Genomic DNA, 13,951 nt, shown 5'->3' with positions numbered 1-13,951 from the left:
CGCGGCCGGCGCTACCTGGCGGGGCCGGGGGCGCCTGCGGCCGCGCGCCCCTGTCGCTTAGCAACGCGCGCCGCGGCCTATCGCGAGAGCGGGCAGCGGCCGCGCTCAGGGGGCGGGGTTTGCAGAGGCCCCGCCCCTGGTCCCGCCCCGAGCTTTGGCCCCGCCCCGCCGTTCCCGCGCTCCGCGGGGTAACAGCGACGGATTTCCCGCGAAAGGAGAAGCCTGCCTCCTCCTCCTCCCCCTTCCTGTACTGAAGATAAACACAGTTAAAACGCGAAGAGGTGAACGGTAGTGAAAATTAAAGTATAATCCCTCAGATATGCAGGCGCGCTGGTGCTGCCGTGTGTGATTTTCAGGCGCTGTGAGCTGCTGCATCAGGCCTGGCTAAATGCCTTGGGCAGCAACGCGATCTCAGGAGATCCCTCTGTTCGCCCCTAATTCAAAGTTGCCACCTTTCCTGCAGGCTGAGAGCACTGACTTATTTCCAGTTTTCTAAAGGAGAAAAGAGGCCAGGCCTGGTGTTGAGCCCTGTCTATAGCACAGCTCTAAGTGATGATGACTCCGGCCACATGGATGCCCTGTCCAGCTGCAGGAGGATCGTAAGGGAACACCGCGTTAAAGAGCATTTTTGCCGCCCGTTCCCAAGTGCACAGGCCTCCCGCACCTGACCCTGCTCCGCTTCCATCCCGTGCGGAGACCTCTCCCCTGGCACCGCTCACGAGGAGGCAGCGCCGCCACCGTGCTCAGGCGCTCAAAGCTGCACCGGCCGCACAGAGCTGCGCACAGAGAGCAGAGGAGGAACCGGATGAACTGGGGGAGCGGGGCCACCCACACGGGCTGGACACAGTGCTAAGGAGCCGGTTATGCGGGAGGGAGCAGGAGCGGGGCAAGCCGGGAGCTGCCGCCTCCGCTGCGGGAAGCTGGGAAGAGACGGGCACAGCCCTGGATAACGGAGACAACTACAGCCCCCCGTAACGCGCTTCCCCTTCACCCACACCCGCGCTACCATTGCACTGCACTAAAATTACAAAGCACTACCTGCAAAATGGTCCAACAGAGAGAGAGAGAGAGAGAGAGAGAGAGAGAGAGAGAGAGAGAGAGAGAGGTTTAAAAACATAAAATAAACAATCTGACGTCCTTAAGAACTGCCTGCAGAGATGGCCCTACAGCAGCTTTACTAGGCGAGAGAAACTAGGACATTTCCTTGTGAAACCATCTAGTTCTGATGGAATCAGCACGGAGCTGCAGAAGGGGTAACTGAGTCCCCCTGAAGGGAGGTACCCCCTGAACGCACCTATTGCTGCCTCCGCGAGAGGAACCTGCGCTTTGTGGCATTAAAAGTACAGAGACAGAATACCACCTTACGGCATTAAAGGTATAGCCAGGCTAGGAAGAAAGCAGAGGAAAAAGGAAAAGGATTCCTAACCAAGAGGGGAACTTGTGCATCCAGAGGAAACAAAAGGGAGGAAAAAAGCAAACAACTATATTTAGTTCATTTAGTTCAAGTCAGATTTTTCCCTAACATGATATGAATCCAGAGTAACATCCAACCTTAGTATTTTGATGAGGATAACATTCCCAAACATTTTTTTCCTTCTGCGCCTGTGATTGTTCTATTATGTAAGGTACTTAGAATTTTATGCTGCTAGCTAGAGGGTCCCATTAAAAGCCTTTACAGCACAATTGCACTGTGAGAATAAGACACATTGGGTACAGGGAGGGACAAACAGATTTAGAATTACAAACAAGCAGTAAAGAAAAATAGAGTACAGGCCAAACTGTTAAAAGCCAGACAGTAAAGTGAATGCAAAATATGCAGGAGGGAATTCTTGGGCAATATATACACATCAATTAGTCGTGTGGCACCTGCATGCATACTACACATCCTTGTTCTTTGCACCAGGAGAGACATTTTGGCTGCAGTGTCAGAGATACAGGGTCTGATTACGACCTCATCTGTCCTGTCACGGGAACAGCGCACAGCCCCGGCTCCCAGTGCTTGTGAGACTGTCCCCCACCTTCTCCCTGCCTTTACTCAGTAGGTGTTTGACTGCACTTCCCCATCACTAATCCTACAGTGCCACAGCTGGTATAAGAGCTTCATTTCAGTTGCTTTACTCCCCTGCTAATGGATAGAGAACTGCTTTTTGTGCTGTATCTTATAGTAGACCTATAAAATTACCTTGATAGAAAAAAATTAACATGTGCCAACGTAATTAGCATGAGAATGCTTTAACTGCAGCATTTAGCAAATAAACCTAGAGTTCTCAAAATCATTTACATTTCCTTTGAAGGGGGTCAAGAAATAAAGGAAGGCTAATGCAGAATATTTAAAATAACTGCATGACTCAGTTAAGCTTTGATTCTTTGCCACACTACAGAAATACTTCATGGGATGGACGGAGGGGGTCAGCAGACCCCTGTGGCTCCATGTTTCTTGGTACTTTAACCAGAAAGTCTATAGCAAGGCACAAGTTTGCTTTCTTTACCTTCCAAGGTACTCAGTGTGCAGCAAGCTAAAATAACATTCCTTAAATCTGCATTTTGCTTGCAATCCAGTCCAAACATTTCCGAGAGCTTAAGCAAAAGTGTAAATGGATAACTACCCATGAAGAGCTATTTGATATCCCAGTGAAAACAGGGAGGTGAGGAAAAGCTTACTGGGAGCCTGCAGAAATACTAGGAGGAGGAGCATGCAGACATATGCACATTAAAATAGACCTGATCTAGAAAGTCACTAATTAATACACACTGTTCCCTAAAGAAAGAACTTGGGCGAACACACTTGTCTGAGGAATGGAATGACAACTAAACAAAAGGTTAGCTTTTTTCTAATAAAACCATGCTTTGACATTTTATTTTTAACCTGGCTTCGAAAGAACCAGGTTGTATACAATCATAGCACTTACACATATAGGTATGCACCTTCTCTAACACTGTCTTTTTTTTTTTTTTTTTAAGTGCTCGTCAAAAGCAAATCTGTCAGAAACAAGTCAGTTTCCTGCAAAACTGAAAAAACAGCTAGCACAGAGCAGACATACTTTGCTTTTCTCACCAGATACTAGTTTTGTTATACAAATTTAAATTATTTCTCAGAACTATAAGAGAAAAGGAGAATAATTTTGGAGAGGTTTTCCTGAAAGTTTCCTATGTTGCAATGAATAGTTTAGCATACCTATGAGCACAGGGATATTAAAAACCTGTGAAGTGCGGAGTCTTTCAAAGAGAGCCAAGGCAAAAAAAATAAGTCCATTACATGGTACTTCCAGCTACCTAAACACAAGCCGGGGATAATGAATATCAAGACAATCTGCAAGAAAGATTTCCAAAGGAAAATCTTCCTTCCAAGATTTACTTTCTCCAAAGGAAATCTTGGCAGTTTTTTCTTGGAAAGCTGTCTCTAAGCCAGAGAGGGCATTTTCAATTGGGCACACTTAAAGCAAGATATAAAGTCTTTCAACTCTTGATTTAATTCCTGCAGCTATGTTTAAAATTCCCTGTGTGCTGAACTTAGGCTTCTGCCTACGTGCAGAAGCTCCCTGCTCTGACCTACACAGCTGGCTCCAGCCCATGCTCCATCACAGTCCAGAAACGCAGCAAAGCTTCAAGGGCCAAATCCAACACAGATGCCATCAGAAATAGCTACCATATCCTAAATGCATTTGACTGCAGCTCTGACCTGTGACTGCCTGAACACCAGAGCACAGCCAGCTGGAGAAGTGGTGCCTATTCTGTTGATGCAGCTCTGGACACTCAGTAAGTTACGGGCCCTTCCCAGCATGGAGGATTTTGAACCTTCGGCCTCAGTTACCGACAGCCCCTGGGCCGAAACACGGCCACTAAGCAGGTAACAACGTGGGAGTCACTGCACAGAAGCAGGTGAAGACAGTTGGACTTAACCCTTTTCCCCCCAAAAATGTATTTCACAGAACACAGATCCCCAGAGGAGACTCCACAGCCTCCCTGGGCAGCCTGTGCCAGGGCTCTGTCACCCCTCACAGTGAAGAAGTTCCTCCTCACATGGAGATGGAGCTGCCTGGGTTTCACCTTGTACCCATTGCCCCTTGTCCTGTCACTGGCCACCACCGAGAAGAGCTTGGCCCCTTCCTCTCTGCATTCCCCCCTCAGGTACTTGTACATGTTGATCAGATCCCCTCTCAGCCTTCTCTTCTCCAGGCCTAGCAGGCCCAGCTCACCACACTGGGTAACAATCAATTGCAATTAAATGTATTGACAAGCCCTATATCATTTATAGTCACTTGGAAAGCATCAGTCTTACCATAGTTCAATAAAAATAAAACTAGGGCTATGATATTAATCGATTAACATGAAGAAAAAGAAACAAACTAGCCAACAATGTATACCATGGTATATCTTACCTCATCTTGCCCAGATCATTCACATGAAAATTTCTTCACAGGAACATGATATAATTCACTAAAACACAAGTGATAAAATAAGCAGGTACAAATGCCATATAGGAAATTCTTTTATATGACTGTAACATGAGATGCATTTCTTTCTCAGTAGCAAAGGGAAAAACAAAACCAACTACAAAAACTCAAAAAGACAATTTTAAATAAAATGCTGTCTCGCAGTTTATCTGCAGAATTCACAAACATAATACTGAGCCAGAATTTGCATTTTTATCTACATAAATTTATTTAAATACTATTTGCAGTGGTAATAGAAATATCTCTATATATTAGCTAGAATAAAATTTCATAAAATCTTTGGAAACTTTCAGGACAAAAAAGTACCACCAACTGTCCATGGTGTACAGAAAACCTCTCCCACAGGCTTGCTGCTATACTGTAAAGAAACTGAAGGGAAATTGTTTTTGCATTTTAAGTCATAGATGAATTTGAGTAAACAAAAGGTTTCTAAGTAAATTTAGCATTTTTTAATTAGTTTATTTAAAAATAGTGGGTTTTTTTAAATTAAAACATTTCATGGTGGTTGTTTTTGTGTAGTAGAGTGAAGATGTTTGACAGACTGTAGAAGATAAACATGCTTCACAGAGCAAGAAGGGAAGTTCTTCAGACACTCATGCAGATACGCTCCGAACTTCAAAGACAACAAGATAGGGCAGGGCTTAGAGGGCATCAGTAACATGTAGAATACACAGCAATGTAGAGATATCCTAGTTATGTTTAATAAAGCACTGGGATTTCTCTCCGCTTTTGCCAAGAACATGCAGAGCAGTCACAGGTTTGGAAAATGGTGCTGTTAACTCCGAAGTTTAAATCTGTTAATACATGTTCAGACTGGGGATTCAGAAACGTCGCTGTGTGAACCATTTTCAACATTCAAACGTGTCAGCTGCATTAATCCTAATAAGCAATTATCAGAGACATTTTAAGAGATTATCAATGCTTTTTAAGGTTTTGAAATTTAAACAAGAAGAGCTACCAGCATGCAGGAAGGCAGAATTTTTTCAAGGCGGGATAATATTATGAAAAAGAAATATTTTAAACCTTGAATTTGTTTTGGATAAAAGCTCATTGGCTGGGTAGGCTTTGTAGACTTTTATACTAAATCTGTTTCTCAGGAAAAGACTAAGAATTGAGACCTGATTAAAAAAGAACTTTTTAAAAAGGCCTTTCCAGCCATTGAAATAGCAAAACAGCAGGATGAATTTGGACTTTTACACGAAATCTTATAATTTATTTCAATATTCTGGCTAAAGTCCAATTATACTATGAATTTATTTTCCATATCAGCTTAAGAAGCCCTATCTTATTGTCCAAATACCTACCAAATTTTGCACGCATCTTGCTTAGGGAGCATTCAGGTATTCAAGATTTGGTTCATTATAGACAGAAGTCATCACCGTTGCACCAAAACCAACTTACAAATCTAGTTGTTCAAAAAGTAGAATAAAAAAGTCAAAATACTTCAGTCTGTGGTGGTCTACAGGGTTATTGAAATATTCTTATTTTCATAAAAATACTTAAATGGCACATAAGAAACTCAATAGCCCCTGAGTTATGCTGCACAAACATTTTGGGCAATCAGTTGTAACAGATGTGCAAGTAGTGATTTCCTTGAACGTTCTAGAAAAAAATGTTTATGCTATAATATCAAATATATTCCATTACATGCTTTATGCTGCATGGCAGTAAATTCCAACTAAATACATCAAGCACACACGGTCATAAAACTACATTGCACAAGCAATTAATGCTGAATATTTAAGAAAATACTTCCTAAATGCATTATTTTAATTAAATTGTAGGTAAGTAGACAGCAAAGCACACTACCTCATCAGAATAGTAAAGCCTTCACCTTTCATTGTAGCACAAGATAATGTAATGCCAGTATTTCAATATCATTTCTTTTCCTTTCAGCAATCCAAATTTTAGCAATATAACCAAACAGAAAAGCATGTTCCACATTCAATTCTGCCTACAGATGTCAGTTACAGCTACAAAAATCAAGCAATTAAATATTTGAAAGTTAAAGCTGTGCATTCCTAATGTAATTACATAAATCATTATCATCTATTACCATAGTAAGTTCTCCATATTAGGAAAAGATGATCTAAACCAAAAATAATTACTTACTGTATCTGTTAAGTATTTGTTATGTAATGGAGCACTTTTTATTTAACATGACTTCAGAGCACAGCCTAAGCTTTCCCTGATCTGCACTGGGAACTCCTAGAAGTCATTCCCTGGGCACAGAGACAGAGCAACAACTGATGAAAAAATACAACCGAGTTCCTCCCCATCTGGACGGGTTGTGCAAGAGGCAAATCTCTTCAAGGGTGGCCCCATCAGTGAGACAGCCCTTTCCTGCCTTTCCTTATTCTTTATACTTTGTCATACTTTTCCAGCAATCAAAGGCAGCAGCTTACAAACAATCTGTTGACAAGTCTTATTTCCCCTCTTTTGTTCCTTCGAACAAGGCAGCAATTTTTTATTGCACATCCTCCAAAACTTCCATTGTCTGTTCTCAGCCCAAGCATGCTGCTTCAAAGCACATTTGAAGCAAAGCCTACATTGTTTTCACGTGTGAGATACTAAGGCTGCAGCTCCTGGACTCAACAGGCTGCTGATGTATCTGACTGAAGCACTGCAGGTAGTGCCTCCCGGAGCTCTGAGACCCTCAGCTCTCTCGTCTCGAGCCGTAACTTGCACAGTTCCTCCAAGTGCCTCAGGATGGACAAGAATTCAAACCTTTAAGAGTACTAATCCAAACACATAAAGGAGATGCAAGCACTAAAGCTACATCTCAAAATTAGAGCCCTATCAACTATACCATATTGCCTCCCGAAGCTCATGACACCGTTTTTTGAATACTTGACTTCATAACTGATAAATGATAGTATACTTTCAGATAACCACAAAGTCACCAGCAGTTGGAGCACACTTATGCACTGCACAGACCTGCACTGTATGAACAGTGCCACACAGCAGCAGCCGATTCTCCCCACCGCAGAGAGAACAGGGAGACTTATTTTGCGACCACCTTACTTGATCAGAAGGAACTGCACCTCCAGCTGTCCCCATGTCCTCCAGACCAGAACAGTGTTGTCTGACAGCGACAGAAGAGTGCCCAGGGCTCCCCCCTCACTTATTTAGACACATCAAAGTTTACCCATGTTTTAGGTTAACTCTAAAGGGAAAAGCCTTTTTCAACCCTCATTCCAACTGAGTGAGGTGATTTGAGACAGGACTAGCAGCTCCAGCTAACAGCAAGCAGCATGGCAATGCTTCTCTAGCAGGTCCTTCCCACTGCAGCTGGGGCTGCGTTTCCCACGTGGAAAATCACACTTGTTTTTAAGTTCTCTAAGTAAAGAAAATCCTCCCAGTGCAAAGATGCAGGCAGTCCTCAAACCACAAACACTGCTGCATAGCTCCTCCTTAATAAAAGTCTGCACAAAATCTAAAGTACTGCCTTGCAAACCACAGTAACTGATTCTTCTTGTGGTAAAGGGTCTTTAGCAGTGCCATTTACTCTCTTAACAGATTGTCCTTTTTCTACTTCCAGGCCTGACATTCATGCCAGATGGGACTACCCTCCTGCTGGAAAACTGGCTGGCATTATTCACCTGTATTTTAAAATTCAATTTTGAAGTTTAATTTTTAAACTCAAAATTAGTATGTACTCCAGGTATCACCCAAAAGTTCTTCCCTTAATGCACTGCCAGCTATACTCAGAATTGCCTTTTCTCTATTGAGAAAAACAGTAGTTAATAAACATAGTTTTGATGCAATATGGTCTTGGTAAAAGAACTCCATTTTAAACAGTTTTAAAATATAGTCCCACAACAAGCTGCAAAGAATTTGTGCATTCCCCGAAATATTACCTTTCATGCAATGTATGGCATGTGAAGCACAGGCATGTGAAGCACAAATTGCACCAAAATCAATATATGCTAAGGTGTGCTTGAAGTTGTTCCTCAAACAAATTTTTCACTGATTAACTACTCTTTCACACACTGATGAGGGAAAAAAAAAAAAAAACCAGACAACTAAACATGCACCTAAAACATATTCTGTTGACACAGGAAATGAAGAAAATCAATCTGCATTTTAATGTATCTTACATATGAACAAAGACAATTTGTAAGCTTTTGCACAAAACCAATATCTTTTAAGGAACCATAATAGCAAACAATCTGGGAAAAAAGTGCATCAAAAAACAAATCTCTGCTGAAGTGAAACACTGAACAGAGAAAGCAGCTGAAACACAATCAGACTAAATCTATCAGCATAAGGAACCTGTAAACTGGAATCATACAGCAGCATGAAATTGAACTACACCGTATTTCCCACTTATCATCCATTCAGGTTCAGAAGCCTGAATTTGTTCACCTTGTCCTGGTCTTAGGCCAACCTGAATATCAGATTTCAGTGTTCTCAAACTACAGAGAGGCGCAGGATGAAACTTGTTCAAGGCCTGAGAAAATGGAACTGAATATTCCCATTTTCTATCCCCTGCTAATTTTCTATAGTTCAGATCACCTTTGAAAAGGAGCAAGTTTGACTTCTGTAACTCAGCATACAAATCAGGAGCAACTTTAGCCATGCTGGCAAATTCATGTGGCAAAGTCCAAAACATGTGATCATGGAAAACCCAAACTCCCTTTTTCAAATTGCCCTCCCAATTTATCCCGCATCTAGACATCCACATGTGATTAGCTGACTGCAGTTGTTTAATAGTCCAGTTAAAATCATGCTTTGTGGTATCTGACACATACCATGGAATACTTTTTCCATGGAAATGGATTTCATCAGCTAGCTTGGATGATAACAGGAAGTCAGCCAATACAAGATCAGTTACAAGTTCAAATCCAGCATTATCCAGGATTATGTCAACTCTAACAATAGATTTATCTGTAGCTCTTTTTTTGGTATCTATAAGTAGCGACCAAAGTTTTTCCATATCATTCACCAGGATGTAAGGTAGCAGGTCTTGCAGGGATTCTAAAGGACTAGTTTTCTGAGAGCTGTCTTCGCCAGCTGAAAAAGAAAGGTCACACTTATTTCCCCAAAGGGCCACCTAGAACAAGGGAAAAGAAAAAACAAAAACATATTCTAAGTCTCATTGCAGTTTTATTCTAGACTTTACATACACTGAATAGATGCTTTTCCTTCATTTTAGGAACCCAAAGGCTCTCCCTATTTTCTGAACTTCACTAAAACTCTGCTTCTTGTACAAAAATCTTAATACAGGAAAAATCTCTTGGAAGAAACCAAACAACGCTTTGCATTCGTGCAGACATCAGGAACATGCATCAGGAGTGATAATGGTGGAAGATATTAAATTAATATAAATACCTTAATGCTAAAAAAGTTTGGCAGACTGACTGCAATTCCAGAAAGTCTCAGTGGGAATATACAAAAAATAATAATAAAAACAAACACAGACTATATAAAATATAAAGAAATATAAAGATAGTTTAAATAAATGGCAGTGAGGTCTTCAGAAAGATTTATCAGCTAATTAGCTGTGCATGTTGCCAGCTAATAGATTCATTTGCAATACTGTATTTCATATTTTACCCAAAGGCATTATTTTCAAGAGTAATGAAGTTATACAGTCCCCTTAAACCTCTTCCAACACTGATTGGCTTCCAAGTTTCTTTCAAAAAAATCAATTTTGTAATAATCATTTTTAAAATGCTACAGCTCAAAGGCCATCTTGAACCTAACTGCTTTGGAGATATTGTTCTCAAGAGGGAATAAGATGTCTTTAAACATACAGTGAAGATTAGCAGCATAATGAAAGTGTCAGACCTAACATGAGCACCCAAAGCTTAAATATTTCCAAAGAAATATTAGAGTACAGCTGTCAGGATAGTATAGCATTTATATGAGTAGAAGAACCAGATTTTATTTGCACATGTAGTTTATCATCTCTATAACCTCATGGCTTTTGTTTGCTAACGAGAGCCTTTTAGGTTCTTGTACTGAGCATTACTGGTTTACCTGCAGTAGGTTAAAAAATTCCCCCTTAAGTTGCTTTTCATCGAGATCCTTGATGTTCCTAAGAAGCTCCTGAAAGTAGGTGCACAAGGCGATAACAGCTTGTTGGGATTCAAAAAAATTTTGAGCCTTTCCTTCCTTAAATACATCAAAGTTGTCAATGGGTGGGCTAAAAATAAAAGGAAAACAAATATATTAGCATATTTCTCATATTGTTATTTATAGCAGAGTAAATACCCATGAAAATGTCAGCTTTCATTAGGCAGGGCTAAGGATCATAGCCCTTCCACTTCTCATCCACTTATAGTGGATTCTTGACCAGCTGTTTCAGACATGGCAGTTTTGGGAACTGCACATACATTTGCAATTTTTAAATATCATTCTTCATGAAAAAAGATTAAAACATAAAAGTGTATGAGCTTAGCGAACAGCTGGCCCAATTTTAAGTACATTTGTGGTTACAGAGCATATTGTTATACCAAATTCTCTTACAGCAGTTAACTAGACTTTGGGAAAATAAAGTGACTGAGCATACACAAAAAAATTCTTAAAATGGACAAGCCTGTATGTTTTACATATTACAGAAGGCAAATTTACAGTTAAACCTTTTGACCAATGATTCAGTGGACCTCCATCTAGGCATATGCGTAAGAGCAGCAAAAAGACAGAGAAACTTAGAGCTTGCTCATGAAAAGCATCAGTTCAATTTCCAAAGCGCGACCCAGAACATCCATCTCCCATTTAAAGGTTTTTCAAAAAGAGTTGAAATGGCACAATACACAAGCTGAAACAAAGTCTCATTACTGTATTTCTATCCATATAATACTAAGGGGACAGTACTACGCATGAAGTCTGTTGTTTTTGGCAGGAGTGAGGTCTCAAACTGTTAGTTTCTACCTTCATTACATGTTATTCTGGGGCCAGTTACATTTCTTTTCCCACCAAGTTAATTTTTAAACCAGGATCTGCTCCTGAAATTTGATGGCCTGAAAAATACAACTGTAACTAAGACCAAAGAGAATGAACAGGGTCTGTTTAAGCCAGGTGTACTGCCACCATAGCCAGCTCTCAAACACTCCTCAGCTTTTTAGCAGCAAAACAAGTTGAATAGCCCAAAAGCATAGAAGCTAGAAGCATTGATAAATGCTTCTAGACTCATAAACTCGTAAAAAATATATTAAATAACATCCAGATCTCAATATACACTGCTCTGCATGGTATACATTTGTATACCAATACAAGATTTAGAGTTTTGGTATACAGCAAGTCAAAAACTGGAAAAAAAACCTTTAAAATCTGCTGCACGGAAGACAGCAAAAGGACTAAAACAGATTAATACAAGACTAAAGAAACATCGTAAGGCAAGATTAAAGAAACATGGTAAACAATTAAGTCTTATCTTACTCCATATTTGTCTTCCTTTCTCCTAAAAGGAAACTTAAGAACAGTGTTTTGGAAAATACATCTCTAGGTGTCCCTGCTTGAGCAGGAAGGTTGGACTAGATGATCTCCAGAGGTCCCTTCCACCCTTAAACATTCTGTGATTCTGTTAGCAAGCACTTACCTTTGTGCTAATGCTGACTGAATTCTTCGATACATGTAACATTCCACATAGAGCCAAGGGGACTGAAACCAGCTTGGTTCTCCGTTTCCAGTGGACAGATTTCGCTGATAGTCCAGGTACTGGTTCCACAGAGCAGCATCTGCCAGCTCATCTTCCAAAGGGGTCACGGGCTTGTCTGTTTGCAGTTCATTCCGTAATTTAGAGAGGAAAGATATAGCTCTCTTCTCTGCTTCAACACCTTTCTGAAGTAAGTGGGGAACACAAGATCCTACTCTGAATATTCATTCCTATGGCATCGTAGATCAACTTTCAAAAGAGCAATAAGTGATAAACTCCAACAGCCAAATACACGTTCTAGAAAAGTGTTATCTTGGTTTCCTCAAAAACCTTTTGTTAAGCCTTGTTTTACAGCTAAGACCTCTTAAACTGAGTCAAATATGAGAATTCTTTTTAGATTGGACTTGTGTTTTTTTTTTTTTTTGAGAGAAAGAGTAACCTGAAACTGCCATCCTCAAAAGATGGCAAAGCACATCAGACACAGCATAAAAGACACAGGCGTAAAAGAGAAACTGAGGCATTTGGAGAACAAAAAGATCAAAAAACGTTAAGGAAAGTTAAAAAATAAGAGAGACAGCTACAAGAATGAGATGATCAAGGCAGAAACGAAGAGATTACAAAAATGAAGACAATAGGAAAAAATAGCAACAAAGAGAACAAATCTCAAGCATTACAGAAACCCTTCAGTTCAAATAAAACATATAAGAAACATACGAAAATTTATACTTATAAGATATACCATAAGATATATAAGATACACCATGTACTAGATTAAGATATACTATATATAAGATAAACTAGATAAGACATACTAATGTATACTTATAAAACTTGTAAGAAATACAAGAAAACTTATTCTTACCTCACCATGTTCTTCAAAGAATTCATTTTTATGCCGATGCAGAGTATCAATAACTTTTGTGAGGATCTGAGGAAGTCTATCTTTAATTGTAACATATGCAAAAGATCTAAAAACGGAAAGATCAAAACATTACTCCCAAAAGGAACCTTTGATACATTCGTTTTTCAGAGCTTGCATTTAAGTGCCTTTTAAGCAACAGGCACCAAAAATAAAACCTGAACTGGTTAAGTTTGCAAGTCTGCTTTTAGAGAGAAAAAAAAGTGTTTCATAGAGAGTGACAGATGAACTGGTTGGCCCAAGCAAAAGCACAAAATCTAAATAAATTTCACACACATATACAAAAACGCTATCACTATTTGCTCAGTTACCCTCGGGGGAAATACCAAAGGCATTTGGATACAGAGAATGCCTTAAAGTTTGTTATACCTTAATTAAGCAGCTTTAACAAGGGGAGGAGAAAAAAAAAGTGTGCCGCTTCCTTTCTAATTTACACGAGGGTTTACAAGGCTTATTTTTAACAGGGTCAATGAGGAAAGCACAATCAGGACACTGCGCTCTTTAAGGCAATCGGCACAGGGGCCTTAACACAGGGCCGGGCCCCTGGCGCCGGAGCCGGGTTTCAAACGCCGTCAGGAAACAGTTCCCCGGCACCGACTGCCGCAAGAAACCCTGGAGGCAAAGCACGATCTCCGCTCCGCCGGGCACCCGCGCTGCGAGGGGCGGCGGGACCCGCGGCCGCGCAGCGCCGCCTCCCGGGCCGGGCGCGGAGCGGCGCCGCCCGCGCTAACGGCCCCGCCGAGGCCCGCGGCACCGCAGGCGGCCGCTCCCGGGCCCGAGGCGCCGGCCGAGCGCCGCGGGCCCCGCTCTCCCCGCGGCCCCCTCGCTCCGAGCGCGCCGGGCACCGACGGACCCTTTAAATCTGCCCGAGAGCGCGGCCGGTAGCGCCGCTGCCGCCGCCATTTTGCCCCGCCCCGGAAGCGGGGCGCAGCGGGCGGACGTTGCGGCTGCGCCGCGGCCGTTCCGGGCCGTTCC

The 13,951-nt window shown here is 41.5% G+C and overlaps 1 protein-coding gene across 1 annotated transcript; it reads right to left on the bottom strand.

Annotated features, from left to right (window-relative positions):
* Nucleotides 1-8,552: 8,552 nt before the first annotated feature.
* ARMT1 (acidic residue methyltransferase 1) lies at nt 8,553-13,879 on the bottom strand. Its single transcript, XM_026044418.1, has 5 exons — nt 13,830-13,879; nt 12,920-13,025; nt 12,001-12,242; nt 10,440-10,605; nt 8,553-9,510 (listed from the first exon to the last, which is right to left on the bottom strand). Exons 1-5 carry the CDS (start codon nt 13,877-13,879, stop codon nt 8,743-8,745), a joined length of 1,332 nt encoding a protein of 443 aa, XP_025900203.1. The 3' UTR covers nt 8,553-8,742.
* Nucleotides 13,880-13,951: the final 72 nt, after the last annotated feature.

This window comes from Nothoprocta perdicaria, unplaced genomic scaffold (assembly GCF_003342845.1).
Source record: "Nothoprocta perdicaria isolate Ctin4 unplaced genomic scaffold, notPer1 scaffold_36, whole genome shotgun sequence".
NCBI lineage: Eukaryota > Metazoa > Chordata > Aves > Tinamiformes > Tinamidae > Nothoprocta > Nothoprocta perdicaria.
The sequence above is the reverse complement of the archived record's forward strand: the minus strand, read 5'-3'. Positions and strand labels throughout refer to the sequence as shown.